This window comes from Misgurnus anguillicaudatus, unplaced genomic scaffold (assembly GCF_027580225.2).
Source record: "Misgurnus anguillicaudatus unplaced genomic scaffold, ASM2758022v2 HiC_scaffold_33, whole genome shotgun sequence".
Taxonomy (NCBI): domain Eukaryota; kingdom Metazoa; phylum Chordata; class Actinopteri; order Cypriniformes; family Cobitidae; genus Misgurnus; species Misgurnus anguillicaudatus.
In genome coordinates, this window is record NW_027395283.1 from 6,787,622 (window position 1) to 6,810,196 (window position 22,575).

Consider the following 22,575-nt stretch of genomic DNA (forward strand, 5'->3'; position numbering starts at 1 on the left):
AGAGACCAGTGCAGAGCTGACAACCAGGGTGGAGCTACAGGCGTAGCCGGGGACCAGAGCTGAGCTGGAGACCAGGGTGGTTCCGTAGGCAGATCAAGGGACCATTGCAGAACTGGAGACCAGAGTGGAGCTGCAGGCGTAGCAGCAGGGTGAATCAGAGAACTGGTCAGAGTCGTTACCCATGGTGGCACTGGAGGTGCTCTGGGTCTGCAAATAGGGACAGGAGATAAAGAGGCTGGCAAGGCCAGTGAAACAGAACAAAAGGCAGACAAAACGGAAAGTTTGGTTAATTTGAGCATCGCCATCTTTGGCCAGGCAGGGAGTTCAGGGAGCTCGGAGACGACCATTTTGGACCAGGCAGAGAGGTCATAGTTAGCCATCTTGGATAGGGCAGAGAGTTCATAGTTAGCCATCTTGGATAGAGCAGAGGGTTCATAGTTAGCCATCTTGGGTAGAGCAGGGAGTTCATAGTTAGCCATTGTAGGCAGGAACCGTACAGTATCAGCCATCTTTAACAGGACGGATCGTTCAATGTCAACCATTTTAGACAGGGCAGAGAGACTCTGTGAATCAAGCATTGCCACTTTAGCATGGGTAGAATTTCTTTGAATGTTGTGAGATTGAGGGTCCGTTGAGAGTCTGGGCAAAGAGTTTTTGGAACTTGGGAGTGATCTTAATAGTTGACTTACAGGACTTATGGGCAGAACAGCAAATTCAGAAAATTTAGGTTCAGTTAACTTGGTCGAAACAGATAGCTCAGGGGACTCCAATTCCAACTTTTCAGCCATAACAGAAAGTGCACAGGACTCACGTGACCTTGGAGATTCTGATGATTCACTTAACTTTGGCGCTTCGCTGAACTCTGGTGATTCACTTGTGACAGAAAATGCATAAGGCTCAGGTTCGGATCTTCCAGTCTTGGTTGAAAGTGCAGGTGACTCAGATTCTGCCGTGACTGGGAGTTAAAAAGACTCTGGTTCATGAACTTAAGGGATCTCTTGGGAAACAGAAGAGCAAGAAGCAGATCCAGTACAACACAAAGTCAGTGCAAAGTCACGTGATTCAGTTGATGCAGATGATTGGAATGATGCAGTTGCTGCTGTAGATACAGAAGATGCAGGTGCTGCATATGGTGCAGCGGATGATGGCTCAGGAGATGATGCAGCGGATGATGGCTCAGGAGGTGATGCAGCGGATGGCGGCTCAAGAGATGATGATGCAGCGGATGGCGGCTCAGGAGATGATGATGCAGCGGATGGCGGCTCAGGAGATGATGATGCAGCGGATGGCGGCTCAGGAGATGATGATGCAGCGGATGGCGGCTCAGGAGATGATGATGCAGCGGATGGCGGCTCAGGAGTTGATGCAGATTCCGGTGAACTAGACGACTCTGGTGAATTAGACTCATGTGAACTGGATGATTCATGTGACTCAGACAATTCAGGTGTGACCGAATATGCATGAAGCTCAGGTTTGGACCATCTAGTTGGGGTAGTAAGTGCAGGAGACACAGGTCCGGACCTTCTAGCCGTGATAGGGGGTGTATCAGATGATTCAGATTCATGAGCTTGAGAATCCTTACATGAAATAGAAGACTAGAAAACAGACCACACACACCACTGGGCCATGGCAAATACAGGAAGCACAGAGTTCAAAGAACATACCTTTGAGGTCGTGGAGATGACAGGAACAACTGGACTAGGGATCTCAGATTGCCCGCACAGACATTATCTGGGTTTCCGCCAAACCAGACATCAGTGACTGGGTCCTGGTATGAACCGGAGAGGTAGGTGAGGCGGCGATTTTGTGAACTGGCTCAGGCATGGCGGCCATCTTGACAATAGATACAGGTTTAATAACGACCCTCTGAGGAATGGGTGTAGTTATGGTGAAGGATCTTTGAACAGCTGGTGCAGGTATGATAGTAGCCGTCGTAAAAACAGGTGCAGGTTTAGCGGTAGCCATTTTGGGGATTGGTACAGACACAGCAGTCTTAGTAGTGAAGAGTTTCCTCCTGATTGCCCTCCTGGACATAGATACCAGTGTGGTGGTAGTCATTTCCAGCACAGAGACAGGCGAGGTGGCAGCCATTTTTGAAACAGAGTCAGGCATGGTGGATTCGGTTACAGGTTGAGGAAAGACAGGGTTAAACAAATCAACTTACGCCTCAGCAGAGGTTCTCTTGGAGATGTCCTTTGTGTCTCGAGGGGCAGCAGACACTGTTTTCTCCCTCCTCCTTCTGTGAAGTGAACCACACTGTGGTTTCATGATTATCGGTTCAAGGGAAGCTACAGGCTTTAAAGTAAGTACAGTGGACCTTTCGTCCAGGGTTTCCCACAAGTTCCATTGGGTTTGGTTCTGCAGATAACTGACAAATCCCCAGAAGTCCAAAATTTGCAAACTTTTCATTTCTTCCCGAGACAGAGGTTCATCCAAGCAATCGTTTAAATTATATTTTAATTCAAAATCCCTGAGGTCTAAGCCATAAGCACATGTCCAAAACAGTAGGGCGAAACAACTCACCGAACGTCCTTGCTGACGGAGAGAAGTCAAGTTCGTGAGTCTGTCACACCATTCTTTCTCTGTGGAGGGGGACAAAACTTGAACGCCACTGTAGCGAAGCATGTTGGCTTCCTGGAACGAACTCACAGAAGTGAGGAGTAACTGCTGGATGCTTTGATTTACGGTTGATGAGAGGTAGACCGGAGTGGATGAAAACAAAACCGCTGGATCTTGTCGTGGCGAAGTCTTATGTAACGTGCGTGAACAGGTTAGATCCAAATGTTGGTTTTATTGAAGGGTAATCCACAATACAGGCAAGGGTCATACACCAGGCAACCAACAACATCAAAGGCAATCCAAAATCATTGGTTAATAATCCAGGCCTGGGTCAGGGCAGGCAGAAAACAATCTAAGAACAATAAACAGGCACAGGTCAAAACACAAGGCAGAACAGATTAACAGGATAAAAACGCTTTAGAACTGTAGACATGGCTAACAAGACTTCGCAATCTGTGTGTGAATGGATTAAATAGACCTTTTACGCACTTCCGCATTTTTTGACTGGAAATACGTTAACAAAGTGTATTACAACTTCCCGTTATCGTAGCGGCAGATATGAAAAATAGCAGAGTCAAAGAGTCACAGTTTCTGTAGTGTTTAAGGCTGTTGGTCTTCCAACCAGAAACAGCCCTACCTTTATAATAGTTTATAATGGTATATAACAGTAATAGTAAGTGAAGAAAGTGCCGGAGCAAGAAGTGTGAACAAGCAAGAACGGGAAACTTTTGCCAACCGGCATTCTGTCTATATTAAAACCTCTAGTTTCTAAACTTCGGTAGACAAGTTAGGAAAGTCGGAAATACTCTAGCTGCCATTTCTCCACCAACAACAAAGCTTATACCGGAATTGCGTTTACGCTTGTTGACGTATTTCCGTTTTTTGCGTAAATGGTCTATAGTCCAGATGATTACAAACAGGAAGCAGGTGTGGTGAGGAACTGGTAGTGCAAAGGATGATGGGTAATGTAGTCCGGATAGTGGCAGAAGAGAGAAACCTCTGAAGGCCAGCAGAGGGAGCCAATCTGGCTCTCATAACAATGTGTTTTGTAAAAGAGATGAGAAATTATTTTTGTGATTGTGCAGAAAATGTTATCAGAGATCAGATCCAGAGTTCAGTTGTGTGTCTATGAAGAGTGATGCGTCTATGGATCCACCAAGGAACTTTAAGAATGGATCAACATATCCTGCTGTCAGGTATAAAACACTCTGAAACATGATTATAGCTTTTATATGATGATGTGTTTTGTAAAAGAGATGAGAAATTATTCTTGTGATTGTGTAGAAAATGTTATCAGAGATCAGATCCAGAGTTCAGTTGTGTGTCTATGAAGAGTGACGCGTCTATGGATCCACCAAGGAACTTTAAGAATGAATCAACATCTCCTGCTGTCAGGTATAAAACACTCTGAAACATGATTATAGCTTTTATATGATGATGTGTTTTGTTAAAGAGATGATAAATTATTCTTGTGATTGTGTTTAGTAAATGTTATCTTTATTATTATACAGCACATGTTCACATAGAGAGACACATCTGTACAAACACTCAGTTACAGTCTTTATATTAAAATAGTGTAAATGAAAAAGTTAAAAAGTTTTATTAGTAGGTTACATTCGCAGTAGAGATGGGCATTTTACAGTAATATAATATTTGAATGTTTGTATATTTAAATGACATTTTTGAAGTTTTATGTATTTTTAATATGAGTGTCCAAATCCTTTGGATTCTCCAAATCCTCGATTCGATTACATTTTTGTTTCTTTTTTTATTATAAGTGCAAAACATACAACAGATAGTTAAGTAGTAAACTAGTAAACAACAAAAACATAATAGACAACAAAAACAAAACAACAATTGTGACGATGGGTTGTTTTGCCCAATGATATAATAAATAACTGAATAATAATTTAAACTGATACTAATACTGTATTTATTTATTTATTTATTTATTTCAAACTGAGAAAAGTAAATTACAACACATACACGGAAAAAAATGTAATTTACATTAGCTCACCTCATTCGAAAAGGGATAGGTAGAAGCCCTAGGCTTATCAAAAACCTATCCCCAAACATCACAGTACCTACAGCTCACATCAAACAATTTAAAATCAAAAACACAGCTTTTAAAATAAACACAAAAAAATTCATCAAAAAAAAAAAAGATAGAAAAAAATCTAAATCAGGCAGTAGCAGTTTTCCAACTCACCCCTCTCTTATATACTTATCGAAAATAGATATTTTAAACCTTTTTTTAAATTGAAATATATGAACACTTTCTTTTATCTGGTTGTTCAAACTATTCCACAATTTCACTCCACGGATCGAAATACACATTCTTTTAAGCTCTGTCCGAGCATATTGTTGTCTCATATCTAAAGTCCTTCTTAAGTTATAACCACATTCTATATCTGTAAACAATTTTTGTATGTTCCCAGGTAGTTGTTTATTTTTTGCTTTATAAATAATTTGAGCAGTTTATAAATCTACTAAATCATTAAACTTTAGAGTTGGTAATTTTAAGAATAATAAATTAGTATGTTCATTGTATCCTACATTATTTACTATCCTTATTGCTCTTTTTTGTATTGTAATTAATGATTGCAAGGTTAATATGTAGGTGTTACCCCATACCTCCACACAATAATTTAAGTATGGCATAACAAATGAACTATACAAAATATAAAGTGCTTTCTCATTCACTAAATTCTGTACTTTCATCTTGCTACTTTTGCTCTCACATATTTAATATGGGGTTTCCAGCAGATTTTGTGATCAAGAATCACACCCAAAAATGTATTTTCACACACTCTTTCTATTTCAGTATTATTAATCATAATTTTTATTTGTTTATCAATCTTACGATTTCCAAACAACATAAATTTGGTTTTCTCTAGATTCAATGATAATTTATTTAAATCAAACCACTCTTTTACCTTATTAACTTCAGCTGTGACCATGTCCAAAAGCTGCTGCAAATTTTCCCCAGAACAAAAAATATTGGTGTCATCAGCAAACATGACAAATTTAAGGAGGTTTGTAACCCTGCATATATCATTTATATACAATATAAATAATACTGGTCCCAAGTGGTCCCCTGTACAGATGATACATTTTTGATTCTAAGGTCACGGTCCAATTCGACAGGTTGCTATGCCATTTTTAGACTAGACTTTCATGAAATATAATATCTGACCTTGAACCCGTAGAGTCGTGCTGCCAGTGAAAAAATATGGTACACGCACATACCTGATCAAATAAAACTTCCTGTCAGATGAACATCTTTCAGTACTTTACACCTTAAAAAACTCGCTTTTATCACCGTCAGACAAGATTGTGAGACTATAGAATAGAATAGAAAGCCTTTATTGTCATTATACTCAGTAGAATGAATATACCCCATTGAGTCATATTTAAATGCTGTTTTCATAACTCTTATGCAACTGAAATAAGTTGATGTGAAATCGTGATAGGCTGATATATCGGGCCGATATTTGCGAGTTTTATGTGTATCGGCATCGGCTGATACGTGGCTGCCGTGTTCGGCGATTTTTTCCGGCATTATTTACAGACAGATTGCTGGAAGCCGCAAGCGATTGCAGGTCATGTGACTAAAAACAACCACCCTTTCCATGACAACATCAAAAGCTCTGTCTAGCAGCTGATCATACTGTAGCTGGACAAAGCGGGTTTTTATTTTTCATCTCTATGAGGCGGTTTCCCAGACAGGGATTAGACTAGTCCTAGTCTAAAAAAATGTAAGAACTGTCCCAACTGATAACATCTCTTTTTAACATATCTTAAAATACATCAGTGCCCTGTGTTTTGCCTCAACATGGACACAAGTAATATTTTTAGTAAGGCATGTTTGTTAAAAATAGTGGTATTTCCTAATTAAACTAAGCTCTAGTCCTAGTTTAAGGTAATTCCTGTCCGGGAAACCACCCCTATATATATTTATTTGTATGCAGTAGTAAAGTGCTAGAAATCAATATCCTTTGCTGATAGTTCCTCGTCATTGTGGAGAGTGCAGTTCATGGTTCCATAGCACCCTCACCTGTTTTTACTATTTGTTAAATATAGTTTTTTAAGTTCAATAAATGTTACTAATTTAAAATTGAGACTTGTAACATTTGGCATCATCATTGTGTCATTTTTGTGATGTAAATTGAGTGACAAAAGCAGTATCGGCTTCAAAAATCGGAAGCCTGCATCGGTCATCGGCTAAGGCTGATGAAACAAAAATCGGTATCGGCATTGGCACTGAAGAATCCATATCGGTCGATCCCTAATGTGAAACTGACCGGACGTGACATGGGGCGTGGCAGTAGTAGATTACATTTTTTTTATTCGAAGTTCGAGGTTGTGACTTAATTTTGATCGATTTCGAAAATCATGACACCCTTAAAGGAACATTTCACCAGTAGAAACATTAATCTTTATTCAAAGTGGGTCATATTTATAGTCGAAACGTAACAAAAATTTAGAATTTGGTACCTATTTGAAAGAGAAAAGACAGAACGCGATTTTAGGGCGCATTTGTATGAAAAACTACAACTCCCACAATGCACAGCTCTGCAAGCCACTTCCATTAATCCAGAACACTGCCCAACTGTATGCTATTGTGAACATACATGCCACTACGTTAGTATAAGAAAGGAAATAGAAACACTCACTTTATAGTCAGACGTCCGTTGATCCCTGCTGGCTTTGGCTGTCGCTTTCAGTTTAGGATTCTAAAATATGTATCCAGGACGCCGCTGTCCATGTGCTAGGGTTGGGTACCCTTCACATTTTTACCGGTACCGGTACCTGGAATTCGATGCCGGTACCCAACGGTACCTTTTTCGGTACTTTACTCTGACTTTAAGTGGACCAGGCACGTGCACAGATAGGGCTCAACCTGTGCAGAACACATGCCCTTTCTGTCCTTACACTCGAAGTGCCCTTTTTTGGCGGTGTTTTATAATTTTTTTTAATATATAAATCAATGCTATTGTTAACCATTTACATCTGTCTGTCTGTTTTACAAATATAATTTTCAAATAAAATGTATTAAAAAAAACTAAATCTTTTTGGATCCGCTCAAACTGTCAGTCAAACCTCTTAACTCCACCCCCCTGAGTGCAGCGAGCTTCAAGTTCCACAGCAGTCCGAGCAGCTAAACATCTTGCAATAGTAAATAAATATCTTGTTGTTTGAGTACAATGCTGCCACATTAAGAAAGTAACACTTGTATGTCTATAACGGCGCATGTTTTAAAACTTTAAGCCGAATTATCCATAGACGGGATTGGGCGAGTGGGCAATCAGGGGGCACCAAGGGCTCCAAACTGTGACCAAATGGAGTTTTTGACAAAGCGCGAGCAGTTTTTTGAACAAGTGTTCACGCATGCAAAGGTCACCAGTGACAAAAATATGGAATGCAGGGTCGGGTTTTTACCGCTTTTTGCATGACGCGTCTCAATCGTTTAACTACGCAGCCCCGTCAACACATCTCACACAGACCCGCGAGAAGACGAGCCTACATTTACACCAAAAACATATCAGATTAGAAAGGTCTTAGACATCTGGGGGCGTATTACAGAAACTTTCTATCTTAGGTCTTAACTTAAGATATGATGTGTTAAGTTAAGATTTTTCACAAATTCATATTACAGAAGCAAATCTTAAATTGATTTAGGTTTCTCATCTTATCTCACCAAATCTTATCTCATCTCTAGTTAGGAAATCCCAAATCGCTTAATCATGTTCGGCTATCATGTTACCAAGCAACCAGCAATGCGTGAGCTGCTGCTACAGTAAACAAAAGAATTGTCCTTTTAATTTCAATGGGCCAGAAAAATACATTTTATTAAATTCATAGTAATCATAGTCTGTGTTTTTTGTATTAGTGTTTTAGCACATCATCTATCAGTTACCATTCAATTTAAACATTTAGCAAATGTGACTTACAAAAATTTAAAACATTATTCTTCCTAAGTGCTAGGATACTATTGTACATTTCAACATTTGATAGAGACATGAGAAGAAATAGATGCTGAGTCAAGTGTGTACTGTATTCACTATAATCCCATCAAGTGTTCACGGATAAGATAACTTTTTTAATAATGAGGGATGACAGAATTGAAAGATCGCTCCACTAGTGAGAAACATTGTGATTATGTGAATGTGTGAAGGTAAAAAACATTCAAAGAGTAATCCAAAAACAAACATTGATGTTTTTCATCCTCCACTTTGTTAAAAATGTAATGTCATTCTCCCGCAGCTCTATCATAATGTGATTGTTTCAGCTGGCTCTCATTAAAGTTTTAAGTTAGGACACCTGTGAGGTTACCCTAAAGTTAAGACCGTTTTTAGGATGTTTTGTCAAGTTAGGATGCTTCTGTAATACCACTTTCCTATCTGCAGTTAAGATAAGATAATGCATTTAGGAACATCATTCTGTAATAGCTTTTGTCTTAAATGAGGTCCTAACTGAAATTACCATGGTTACCAAACAGTTAAGATAAGATTTTAAAGTTAGGACTTTTCTGTAATACGCCCCCAGATGCCCAGTTAAGGAAAACTAATAAAAGATAGAAGACGAGAAACGTGTATAGGATACAAGTATGTACAGTATATTGCCCTGCCACTCATTACAATATGCAATCTGGATATAACTTATTGTATATGTATGTAATATGTATATCTTATGCCTTGAATTAGTCAAGGGAGTTGTATGATTATTTGGTTCATAACTTTTTATTCTGAAATCAACTGCATAGAGTTAAGTCTATTTAGTATTTAGTATATTTTTCAGTAATGCAGTTATTTGCACCTTCGAAAGACCAAGGTTCCTGGTCCTCAGCACAGTTTTTGCCAGGTAGGCAGATACATGTTGAATATTCTAATGGTATGGCTATAGTATAGTATAATCTCCTATTTTGATCTTTAATCTTTTATTTCCCCCTCTTCTCAATGACATACATAAACATGTTAACCAAATTATAAAAAATAGCTTATAAACCAAACAGAATACCTTTTTTTCTTCAAACATATTTTTATTTAACTTTATATATGTAAGCAGAGGAAAACATTTAAATTAATATATTCTACAAATAAATAAGAGCGAGTATACAAGAGCAGTTCACAAACACATGACTACAAATAGGCCTAATACAGACAACCACACAGTAGGTAAATTGTTAAAGCCAACTTACAAGGCCAGATATCCTTTGCACTGTATAATGCCAAGCTATCATAAAATGTCATTTTTCATTCATTAATAGTGATTTTTCAATCATTAATAGTGAATAAATATAAAGCTTTCAAGACGATTATTATGAGATATTTATTTGGAGGGGGTGCCCTTTTTCAGTTTCAGTACATGCCCCTCAAAAGGTCTGTGCACGGCCCTGAAGTGGACATAATAACCCAAACTTCTCATTTCCAGAGGTGGAAAGTAACGAATTACATTTACTCACGTTACTGTAATTGAGTAGTTTTTTTGTGTATTGTAATGGTTTTGTTCTGTGTTTTCTGTATTCTGTGTATTTTTGTATTTTGGACTTTTATTTTGACATCCTGTTCTGTTCTGGCTTTTATTTTGAAATACATCCTGCCATGTTTCACTTCACACTTCCTGTCTGTATAAAGCCACTTCCTGTACTCCAGTTCAAGGCTGATTATTACATCGCCCCATCCTGTCTGTATCTGCCTGTGTTCTGTATCTGTTTATCTGCTAATCTGTATCTGCCTGTTTTTGACCTGTGCCTGTTTATTTGGATTTTGCCTGTACTGCCGCCTGCCCTGACACATTGCCTGTATTTGGATTCTGATTTTGGATTAACCCTTTGGATTTGTTTGCTGGCCCTTTATGGGATTTTACAATAAAACACCTTTTGCACATGGATTCTCATCTTCATCGCTTTCTTTAAAGCACACCACGTTACAGAATATTCAGCCCACAACCGGAATCCAGCAAAGGTCAGTAATCTCCCACCAGCACCATGAAACCTGTTTATGCACTACTTGCACTCCGTCAGAACCACCGGCCCATTGAGGATTATGTTCAAGACTTTCTGGAATTATCAAATCAGGTACATTTTGATGAGGACACTTTAAAACCCATTTTTTATAATGCCCTTGATGAGTGGTTACGTCTGTGTATGCCCCGGGATATGTCTGTTTGGTCACTTGAGAAATATATTGACTTTGCACTGTTGTTATGTGGTTCACCGTTCACTGTGGGTGTTGGGGATACACCTCCGGTGAGAACACATAACACACCAAGCCATGTTCTGCCCGTTCTGCCCAAACCTGTTAAAATCATGCCTGATCACAAAATGGCCGCCACCATGCTTGCTCCTAAAATGGCCGCCATCCTGCCTGTCCCTAAAATGGCCGCCACCCTGCCTGTTCCCAAAATGGCCGCCATCCTACCTGTCTCTGCACCTGCACCTGTCTCCAAGAAAACCACCACAATCCTGCCTGTCCCTAAAATGGCCGCCACCCTGCCTGTTCCCAAAATGGCCGCCATCCTACCTGTCTCTGCACCTGCACCTGTTCTCGAGAGAGCTGTTACCATTCCTGCACCTGAACTTCAGAGAGCCATCGTCACCTCCACACCTGCACTGATGAGGGCTATTGTTCACCCTGCACCTGAAGTCAAGATGGCCACCCTGCCTGAATCGACGACCACAGAGGTATGTCTCATTGACTCTGTACTTTCCGAATTTGCCATAGCCCTGTGGTTCGTTTGGTCTGCCTTCTGCTCTGTTGTTCCCGAGGTTCCTCAAGACCCTGAACCTGAACCACGCGACTCATCTGATCTGCCCGACTCATCTGAGCTGCCCGACTCATCTGAGCTGCCCGACTCATCTGAGCTGCCCGACTCATCTGAGCTGCCCGACTCATCTGAGCTGCCCGACTCATCTGAGCTGCCCGACTCATCTGAGCTGCCCGACTCATCTGAGCTGCCCGACTCATCTGAGCTGCCCGACTCATCTGAGCTGCCCGACTCATCTGAGCTGCCCGTCCCGCCTGATTCGCCTGACCCGTCTGAATCATCTAATTCATCTGACTTGCCTGATTCATCTGACTCGCTCGCTTCATCTGATTCGTCTGTCCTGCCTGATTCACCTGTCCCATCTGATTCGTCTGACTCACCTGATTCACATGATTCGTCTGGCTCACCTGGCTCACCTGTATTATCTGACTCACCTGGCTCATCTGATTCATCTGATTTGTCTGGTCCACCACCTGGGACTTCGCCACCCTGGGCTTTGGAAGCTTTTCCAAGTTTTTTTTGGGGGGGGGTAGTACCCGGACACAGGAAGGAGGCAGAGGACGCCGTGGCGGAGACCGAAGTGGACTCTGATCCTTCCTCTCCTTGTGTTCCAGGGCTATTCCTACCCAATGATCTAGCTTCATGTCTGCCCCATGACCCAGGTCCAAGCCTGCCCCATGACCCAGGTCCAAGCCTGCCCCATGACCCAGGTCCAAGCCTGCCCCATGACCCAGGTCCAAGCCTGCCCCATGACCCAGGTCCAAGCCTACCCCATGACCCAGGTCCAAGCCTGCCCCATGACCCAGGTCCTAGCCTGCCCCATGACCCAGGTCCTAGCCTGCCCCATGACCCAGGTCCTAGCCTGCCCCATGACCCAGGCCCGCATCTGCCCCATGTTCCTGGACCATCCTGGCCATATGACCCAGGACCTCTCCTGAACTGCCCTGCCTTCGCCAAGAGGTCCTGGCCCGCCCGCCCACCCTCTATTGGACTTTATTATGTGTATGTTGGGCTCCGGGAGTCGCCCTTTAGAGGGGGGGTTCTGTAATGGTTTTGTTCTGTGTTTTCTGTATTCTGTGTATTTTTGTATTTTGGACTTTTATTTTGACATCCTGTTCTGTTCTGGCTTTTATTTTGAAATACATCCTGCCATGTTTCACTTCACACTTCCTGTCTGTATAAAGCCACTTCCTGTACTCCAGTTCAAGGCTGATTATTACATCGCCCCATCCTGTCTGTATCTGCCTGTGTTCTGTATCTGTTTATCTGCTAATCTGTATCTGCCTGTTTTTGACCTGTGCCTGTTTATTTGGATTTTGCCTGTACTGCCGCCTGCCCTGACACATTGCCTGTATTTGGATTCTGATTTTGGATTAACCCTTTGGATTTGTTTGCTGGCCCTTTATGGGATTTTACAATAAAACACCTTTTGCACATGGATTCTCATCTTCATCGCTTTCTTTAAAGCAACACGCATTACATGTATTTTTACTTTCTTGAGTAGTTTTTAAAATCTGTACTTTTACTTTTACTTAAAGCAACACCAAAGAGTTTTTTTTACGTTAAAATAACGTTTCCAAAAAAGTTTCAGTGGTTCATCCACACAAAACAGGGTGAATGGCACTTTCAAATTCGCTTTGCAGCCCTCTATCGGCCAAAACCGTACTAAAGAAGTTTCCAACCGTCGGGTAGCGGTCCTGTAGTTTGAGTGAAAACTACAAAAACTTGCTTTACGGCAGACCTACAATCCAATCAGAGCCAGCTATGCTGCAGTATTTACGACAGTGGTAATGAACAATTACGCTTCTAACCTGTAGGGGGAGCAAAGAGCCAGAGTTCTTTAGTGTTGCTTTAAGTATGTTTTATTTAAAGTATTGTACTTCGCTACATTTTAAATCATATCCGTTACTGAGTAAAAAAATATTTTAAAAAGCAAGGTGATAAAGACGCGCAACGGATGTAAATGGGCGGGGCCCGGGGGAACGCGCAAAAAGAACCATGGAGACGGACGAGATATGCGCGCGCTAATGCAGACCCGCCTCAGTTCAAATCTTATGAAAGAAACCCCTGGTCATATTTAAGCGACCACTTTCCACTGACGCGAAGCGAGTGTTTCATTTCTATGAAAGGTAGGATTCATGCTCTTAAGTACGAAATTGCACGACGCGTTTTTAATACCATGCGCATTATCTTCCGAGGTCTAGCAGCTTCGCGTCAAGTCAAACAAAACTTCAAAACGTCCTCGACAATGCGCAGGTCATTAGACATTGCAGAGAGAGAGAGAGAGAGAGAGAGAGAGAGAGAGAGAGAGAGAGAGAGAGAGAGAATAAAGGTCTGACATCAGTTACCCAGGTCAGGGAAGTAAGAAGATAATAAACGTGTCAAATGTATATAGACATGGCACTGATCTCATTATATGCTCATTTAAACTATATATAGTTTAATAAAATAATGTATGTTACCAGCAATACATCAATTACAACCTTACTATAGTGATTGTATTTACAAACTGCTGACCACCTTCAAAAGTGCATAACTCACATGTAAAAATCATTAAACAATTCCATAAATGTTTCTTATTTTAAAAAAGCTTTTTATTTTATTAACTTTTTGTTATTGCACTTTAATTGTAAAGATGTTCCTACAATTAAAAACAACTAGTTTGAGATGTAATTCCCTTGTCGTTTTTGAACTATACTAGAATCCTCCACCTGTTCCTGCTGTAAAAAAGTAACTTTTACTCTGAGTAAAGTTAAAATGACTTACTTTTTACTTTTACTTGAGTAGATTTTTAGACAAGTAACTTTACTTTTACTTAAGTAAAATATTATTAAAGTAACTTTACTTTTACTTGAGTACAATATTTTAGTACTTTTTCCACCTCTGCTCATTTCAACATTTTGTTATTTATTTTGAAATGTTCAATAATGCACACAATCTTAACTAAAAATAAATCCCTAAAACATCCAGGGCATAGTGTAATCACACTTATAAAACGGCTCGTTCTGGTTCTTCATTCTGATTGGTTGAAACGCGTTCTAAGCCGTGATAAAATACCCCGGTAAACCCACGGTTCAGACCGCATCACAAGTATCACTGCGCCACTGTTGCTGCGTATTGATTTATGAAAATAAACACCACAGTCTTTAATCATTTTTTAATTTTTCTACCTTTGCACAATTATGGCGATATCCAGATAAATGTCAATAAATAAAACATTTCATCAATAAAGAGAAAACGTTCTCTGAAGTTTTTTTTGTCTTATTGATATTTCCGCTATTATCCACTAGAGGGCAATCTTACGCAACTTAAACACTGAGGCGTTCACTCGACACAACAGCGTTGTGGTGGATTTAGCGTGTGTTTTGATCAGGCTCTGAATCTGATCTCTAAGTTCCTCACAAAAATGGAATTATGTCCGCATTTAGCTGAAAATTTGAGAGGTGATAACTGATAAGACAACAAATGAAGGTAGGATGAAACGTTTTTTGATGTTGTTGGACAGCGGATGGACTGTTCTTTCATTTGATATCTTATGTTTATTTAAAGAAGATCATTTTTCTGTAAGGCATTCAACTAAAACTGGGTGGCAACTTAAAAAAAAACGCTGACGGGGAAAAAGTTAAGCATGCTTACAAACATATTTGATCATCACTTCAACAGTTGCATGATATAAATGTTAATGTATAAATTAGATGAATGTTGATATAAAAAAATAAACACCACAGTCTTTAATCATATTTTCATTGTGCCTTTGCTGCGTCTCTGTTGTTTGTGAACTGCGCTCTGTTGCAGCCACACTTGATTCTGAGGAACTACTTTGTTTGGCGGAAGAGTAATATTTATACTAATATAATTACAACTTATTTGTGTTTTATTTTATAAAATCCCGCTAACGTTATGCATATGAAGTAACCGTTTTATAAACGCAATAAACCCCTCGAAGCGTTGGGTTACCAGTGCATTTTATAACAGCTAAGGGGGTTTAGGCACTCCGCTTCGCGTCGTGCCTAACAACGCCCCTTAGCTGTTATAAAATGCACTGGTAACCCAACGCTTCTTGGGGTTTATTGCTTTATTATAAAACGGGCAGTTCTTCATTCTGATTGGTTGAAACGCGTTCTAAGCCGTGATAAAATACACCGGTAACCTCACGGTTCAGACCACATTACATAAGTATCACTGCGCCACTATTGCTGTGTAGCCTACTGAATTATGAAAATAAACACCACAGTCTTTAATCATATTTTTAATTTGTCTACAATTGCACAATTAATGGCAATATCCAGATAAATGTCAATAAATATTGTTGAGTCATTTCGTCAATAAAGAGAAAACGTTGTCTGAGGAATTTATAACTGAAGTTCATACGTCCGCTATTATCCACTGGGTGGCGATCTTACCCAACTTAAACACTGACGCATTCACTGAAAACACTGAGTAGTACTGTTCATGGCTCCGTCTGAATCTGATCTCTTACTAAAGTTCTTCACAAAAATGGAATTATCTCCGTTTAGCTAAAAAATTGTGAGAGGTGATAAAAGAACAAATGAAGGTAGGATGAAACGTTTTTTGTTTGTTTGTTTTTGTTTGAAAGCGGATGGTCTGTTCTTCCATTTGATATTTTATGTTTATTTAAAGAAGATAATTTTTCTGCAAGGCATTAAACTAAAACTGGGTGGCAACTTTAAAAAAAACGCTGACGGGGAAAGAATTCAGCATGCTTCCTTCCACCCATATTTGATCATCACTTCAACAGTTGCACAATATAAATGTTAATGTATAAATTAGATGAATGGTAATTTATAAAATAAACACCACAGTCTTAAATCATATTTTCATTGTGTCTTTGCTGCGTCTGTGTTGGTTGGGAACTGCGCTCTGTTTCAGTCACACTTGATTTTGAGGAACTACTTTGTTTGGCGGAAGAGTAATATGTGTACTAATATAATTACAACTTATTTGTGTTATATTTTATAAAATCCCGCTAACGTTATGCATATGAAGTAACCGTTTTATAAACGCAATAAACCCCTCGAAGCATTGGGTTACCAGTGCATTTTATATCAGCTAAGGGGGTTTTAGGCACTCCGCTTCGCGTTGTGCCTAACAACGCCCCTTAGCTGTTATAAAATGCACTGGTAACCCACTGCTTGTTGGGGTTTATTGTTTTATTTTATGTGTGTCTAACATATAAATAAAATAAATAAATAAACAAAATGTGTAAGTAAAACAAATGATCAATGAACATAAAGGTCATAAAAGCAACATAAAAGTAAACTTTAATAAAGAAAACAGGGTTTCCTGCAGAAAATTTGTTAATTAAGGTGGTAGGGTTGAGCGGGTGGGCGGTGTTCCGAGGGCGTGACAATCAAAGGGGCGGGGCGTATGCATCATGATGAAAATTAAAATATTATTATTTAAAACACTCAAATAAAAATTTATTTTGAAGAAACTATGACAGAAAATGAACACATACTAGGTTTTTAATGAATTAAATGTTTTTACCTCTAACGGAAAATAGCTGCGTGGTGAAGTGAAACTAAAGGGTTAATAAACACAAACTAAAGCAGATGTTGTAGAACGTCTGGCGAACGATGATAGAACAAAAATGGTAAAACTGATTATTTCCCACTAGGGGCGGCATCTAACGATTTTTTTAATAATCGATTAATCTGTCGATTATTTTTCGATTAATCGATGAATCGGATAAAAAACAAGAAAAGCATTCTTTCCAACCCCTTATTCAAAACAGAACTAAAATCTTTAGAAATTACACCAACATGTTGCTCTTTGAACATACCTGAGCTGTTACAATAATAATTAAAGTAAAATAAAAAATGGACTAACACAAAAAAATACAGATGTATGCTTTACATCTGCCACATATATAGACTTTTTTGTGATGCATTTCCCATCAAGAAGCCTCGGCATGAGCTGGAGCGCGCAGTACAGGGCAGCAGGAGAGTGACGGCCCGATGATTTAACGAACAGGTCCATGATGGGGAAAAGCGTTCATACAACTCTAGGGATGGGAATTGATAAGAATTTAACGATTCCGATTAGGGCTGCACGGTTCAGAGAAAAATGTAATTGCGATTTTTCTGATCAAAATTGCGGTTCGCGATTTTAAGTGCGATTCATTAGTATATAATAAAAGAGCTACATCCAGGTTTGTTGTGGTGGTTTTAATAGCACCAAAGAAAGATGCTTTGCTACTGTTTATTTAAAACCTCTTAAACATTGTACCAAGTTGTCTGCAGGACTTTGCTCCTCTGCAGACAAACTTTTTTTTAATCTAAGAACATTAAAATACAATTTAACACATTTTTTTGGAAAGTTTTATTTAAAATAACATATAGGCCAACGTATTTTGGCTGTCACTACAACAATGCTTCTGACAAGCAAATGTTTAGTTTTTTCTTTTAATCATAAGACTATACTCATCTTGTTTTACTTTTCAGGCATCTGTAATAAATTTAAATATATTAGTTATTAGAATCTATGATTTAACATAAGCAAAAAATACAAATAAAACACTGCACAGTCCTCACTGTAGGATTTTAAATGTGGAGCTGCAGAAGCTTGTTCAGTTAAGAGTAAGGAGTGATTTTAATTTTTGGTGTGTAATAAACATTTCTGACACAGAAAGCACCAGGTTACTGTCACTTTAAGACACAAGACCGCTTTAAAGCTGCTCTGCTTTAATGTACTGATAAACATCCAGCTGTTTATGTTCACTTAGACAAGAAAGAAAACTTAAGTTTAGTGATCACGCGTGTGCTAACTGCTCTGTGTGTGTGCGCTTCATGAACCCTCGTGCCTGTAAATATTCAAAGCGGTGCAGATGTGCGCGTGCAAGAAAGTATAATGTACCTCTTTCGTCTGCTGCGTTCCGGGCTTTAATGAAACCTGCTTATAGTCTGAAGAGGCGCTTGTCATTGTTTGCGATGCATGACGAGAAACGGATGTATATACACCTTTCTTTAAGTCCAACATTACACAAAAGGGAAATGTTTTCGCGCATTTCTGTCCTTTCATTTGCCGGTTAATGAGTTATAATGGGTTTTTAAAATGACTGAATCCAAAATCTGCCAACTTCATGACATTCCGCGTTGTGCAGTTAATTCCATTTGTATGCATTTCGCGATTCTGTCCGTGTTTTCCGCATCGCGGAAATCATATGGCCGTACACTTTGTTGAGGAGTTGAACTGCTGCTCGTGCTCATGTTTTCCAAATGGTGTTATCTGACGTGTAGTCAGCACCTCAGTGTTAATGCACTCTATTGGTTTAAACTGCATCAAACGTAAAATGCGCATGAAACGAACTGTCAAAAACTGCGTACTAGATGATTGTTATATTTGATAGTTTTGGATCAAAATAATCGCAGCTCTTGCGATTCGAAAATCGCATCCATTTGTGGCAATGTGAAAAAATAAAGAAAAAGGAAAAAATAGCACCTTAAGTTTTGAATGGATGCACAGTATTTGTTTACTTCCGCTTTTTTGAGAATGGATGACGTGCTATAGTCACGTGGTGAAGGAAAGGAGATAAAAGGGAGTGTGACGAGCCCGGAAGTACCGCGTCTAAGAAGTGTTTGTTTACCTGGTGTGAGTGTTGGCCTGCTGTGGGAGGACGGACGGCGTTTGGTCAGGAGAAGTGCTTCTTGTTATTACCGGAGCGAGCGACACGGAGCTTTGCTCAGATTCTCGGATTCCCGGATCAACAGCTTATGAGCTAAACTATCGACCGAATGAGATTCGCCGACTTTATGTGTCCCAGAGGTTCCTTACACTCCACTTCAGTGAGATTCATCACAGCAAAACTTGGGTTAGTGTCTGTACTCCATCGTTATCCACGCTCATTCATCCACCACTACACACGCACATCATAATATGCACACACTATTCACATCTGCACATTCAAGCGGGTTTGTTTTTCTTATTTGTGTTAGTCGTTATTTTCTACTGTCATGATTTGCAAGTAAATGTGATCTTTATATGTATAAAATGCACTTAATATTTACGTAATGTTTCTTTTCTTTTTTTATGTACAATGTATGAATGATGTGGGACACAAATCTGCCAGTTCGGAAACGAACCAGAGACGCGGTCACTACAGGATTGTGAAGACGTGTTTTTTGTGTTTTTTATGAATGAATTAATAAACTGCATTGATGTGGACTGCTATTGAGACTTTGTTTTTTTTTGTTTTTGTGTGGTAACGGATGGTTTTTGCTATCTGGGATTTACCTAACTCTTTCACTTTGACCACATTAAATTAACCTTTCCTACTTTTGGAAGGCCTTCTGATGATGCAGACCCACTATTATATCTCACTAAATGTCAAGATTTTTTGGCCCTTTATCCCCTACCAGATGCAGATATTTTGGCTACTTTTCGTACTGTCTTATACGGAACAGCACGGGACTGGTGGGAAGTAAGTCGAACAAACATAACTACATGGAATGGTTTTGAAGCTGCATTCTTATCTGCTTTTCTTTCTGAGGACTACGAAGACGAGCTAGCAGAAAGTGTTCGTACTAGAGTTCAAGAAGACACCGAATCAATTAGAGATTTTTCATTTTCCTACAGAGCTCTCTGCAAAAGATGGAAGGCAGACTTAACTGAAGGTGAAATTGTTAAAATGATATTGAAGAATATAAAGCCGTACCTCGCCAGCCAACTACGTAGCCGAGTGACTACAGTGGAAGAACTGGTTAAACTGGGTCACCAGCTCGAGAAGGATTTTGAGCAACAGCTTCGCTATGAAGATCGTATGGGCCTTAAACAGTCCTCACCCTCACAAAGACCTCCTTTAAATCGACCTACTGAAAAAATGCCAGTTCAGTGTTGGAGATGTAGCGGACAGCATCCACCAGGTAAATGTCCCCACTATACCTCGCCACAGTCACCTCAGACGTCTGGTTCACAGTACCCCAACAGTGGAAAGCATTATCATCACTCTAAATCAAGTGGTCAACCTTCCAACAGCTCTGTTGCTGCAACGAAAGCACATCACCAATCAGCCAACAAGAAAAAACCCTCCTCTATACGGTCTAACGAAAAAGTGATTGTACCTCAACAACTAATTGTACCCATCCGTATTGATGCCTGGGCGTGTAAGGCTATTGTGGATACTGGTGCAAGCTATACCCTGATTAATGAGAACCTTATGAGGCAGTTTATCTCATTAGACCAACTCCAACCATGGTCCCTTGGTCCTCTTTACCTGGCAAATGGGAAAGCAGAGGTTCCATTAGGATGGTTCAATACTACCATACATCTTCATAATCAGTCTTTTACTATACCTGCTGCCGTTCTTTCAACCCACGCCCTAGCTTATGCTGTGGTCCTGGGTTTGGACTTCATCTTCTTCAGTGGTCTGCAAATCAATGTGATTGACCAAAAATATTCTTTCAAGATTGCCCCTTCTGAAGACTATCCTTTTCAACTAGGAAATGCAAGTGTTCCACCAGTTGTTGACTCACAATCCTGGAAAGGAAGACAACAACTCAAGGGAAACAAACAAAGCCTTTCTCTATTAACCGCTGTTCCTCCATCAGGTCCCCTGCTGTCTCTACAACCTGATATTTCAACCGATGAGACATTAATCAGAAATGCAGTGGATGCAGCTCACTTACCTCCAGATGGGAAGCAGAGATTGCTCCATATTCTTTCAAGTAACCCTAAAGTGTGTACACTCTGTACAGGACGGACTGATGTTCTGCAACACCACATTTACTCCACATGTCAGGTACAAATTAAACAACGACCCTATCGACTCTCCCCTGTAAAGCAACTTGCAATGGAAGAGCAGCTTGATGAAATGTTGAGCCAAGGAATAATTGAACCATCTCACTCTAGTTGGGCCTCACCTGTGGTCTTAGTACCTAAAAAAGACGGCAAATTAAGATTCTGCGTGGATTATCGAAAAGTTAACTCTGTCACAGAAAGCGACGCTTACCCTCTTCCCAATATCACAGAAATCTTGGAATCACTCTCAGGAGCAGCAGTTTTCTCCACCATTGACCTAAACAGTGGATACTGGCAGGTGGCAATGGATCCTGACAGTAAGGCCAAAACTGCTTTCATCACTTCTGCAGGTATCTATGAATTTAACGTTATGCCATTTGGTCTTAAGAATGCTCCAGCAACGTTCCAGAGACTGATGGAGATAGTCCTAGGAGAGTCCAAGAGGAAAATATGCTTTGTCTACATTGACGACATTATCATTTACTCGCCTTCCATAACACAGCACTTCCACGACATACAAACAGTTCTCTACAGATTAGAAGCTGCTGGTCTAACAATTAATTTGAAGAAGAGCAAGTTTTGTCTTCAAGAACTTAGCTTCCTAGGACATGTTGTCAGCGTTCAGGGAATAACAGCAGACCCAAGCAAAACACAAGCCATTCAAACCTACCCTGTGCCTAAGAATGTGAAGGATGTTCAGAGGTTTCTTGGATTGGCGGGGTGGTACCATCGTTTTGTCCCAAATTTCTCAAGAATAGCCGAACCCCTAAACTCACTGAAAAAGAAAGGACATCGATTTGAATGGACAACACCATGCCAACAGGCTTTTGAACAGTTAAAAGCTTGCCTTACCACACCTCCTATCAGCTTCCCTTCATTGTATACACGGATGCCAGTGATACTGGTTTGGGAGCCATCCTGGCACAACGTAAAGACCTGGACAAAGAAGAGGTAATTGCTTATGCTAGTAGAACTCTAACTGGGGCTGAACTTAACTACACCGTAACTGAGAAAGAATGTCTGGCAGTTGTGTGGGCCCTGGAAAAATGGCAACACTATTTGGAATACAAACTCTTTACAGTTGTCACTGACCATTCTGCACTCCAATGGGTCATGAATTCCACCAAAACCACCAGCCGTCTCATTCGTTGGGTCCTGCGATTACAAAAATTTGATTTTGTCATCGAGTACAGGAAAGGGAAACTCAATGTGGCCCCTGATGCTCTATCTAGGTCATCTACAATCTCCAGTTGTAACTTGTATGCAGGCAACAAAGATCCAGAACTGCCGTGGTCTGATGTTGACTTGTGGAAGGAGCAACAGGAAGACCCTGAAGTTATAAAACTCATGCAAGCATTATCTGAAAATTGTGCAGAAAGAAAGGAGCAATATGAAGTGATAGAGGGAAAACTGTATCAAAAGACATACCTGTCAAACAACCAGCTGCACTACAGAGTTTACATTCCCAGCAGTCTCAGATCCTCATTCCTG

The 22,575-nt window shown here is 40.0% G+C and overlaps 2 protein-coding genes and 2 long non-coding RNA genes across 5 annotated transcripts in view; 3 read left to right on the top strand and 1 right to left on the bottom strand.

Annotated features, from left to right (window-relative positions):
* Positions 1-22,575, top strand: part of LOC141363207 (protein NLRC3-like) — a 261,612-nt gene that overhangs the window by 152,040 nt on the left and 86,997 nt on the right. For both annotated transcript variants that reach the window (XM_073865808.1, XM_073865807.1), the window contains exons 3-4: positions 3,645-3,755; positions 3,844-3,954. In XM_073865808.1, the coding sequence (XP_073721909.1) occupies positions 3,645-3,755; positions 3,844-3,954 (222 nt within the window). The remainder of the gene's footprint in view (positions 1-3,644; positions 3,756-3,843; positions 3,955-22,575) is intronic.
* LOC129437200 (protein NLRC3-like) overlaps positions 1-22,575 on the top strand; it is a 196,869-nt gene that overhangs the window by 78,274 nt on the left and 96,020 nt on the right. The window lies entirely within an intron of this gene.
* LOC141363215 (uncharacterized) lies at positions 17,587-19,518 on the top strand. The gene is made up of 2 exons (XR_012368727.1): positions 17,587-19,159; positions 19,418-19,518. It is a non-coding gene; the product is annotated as an uncharacterized lncRNA (long non-coding RNA).
* On the bottom strand, positions 19,852-22,466 carry LOC141363211 (uncharacterized). Its single transcript, XR_012368722.1, has 4 exons — positions 22,177-22,466; positions 21,296-22,020; positions 20,409-21,221; positions 19,852-20,330 (listed from the first exon to the last, which is right to left on the bottom strand). It is a non-coding gene; the product is annotated as an uncharacterized lncRNA (long non-coding RNA).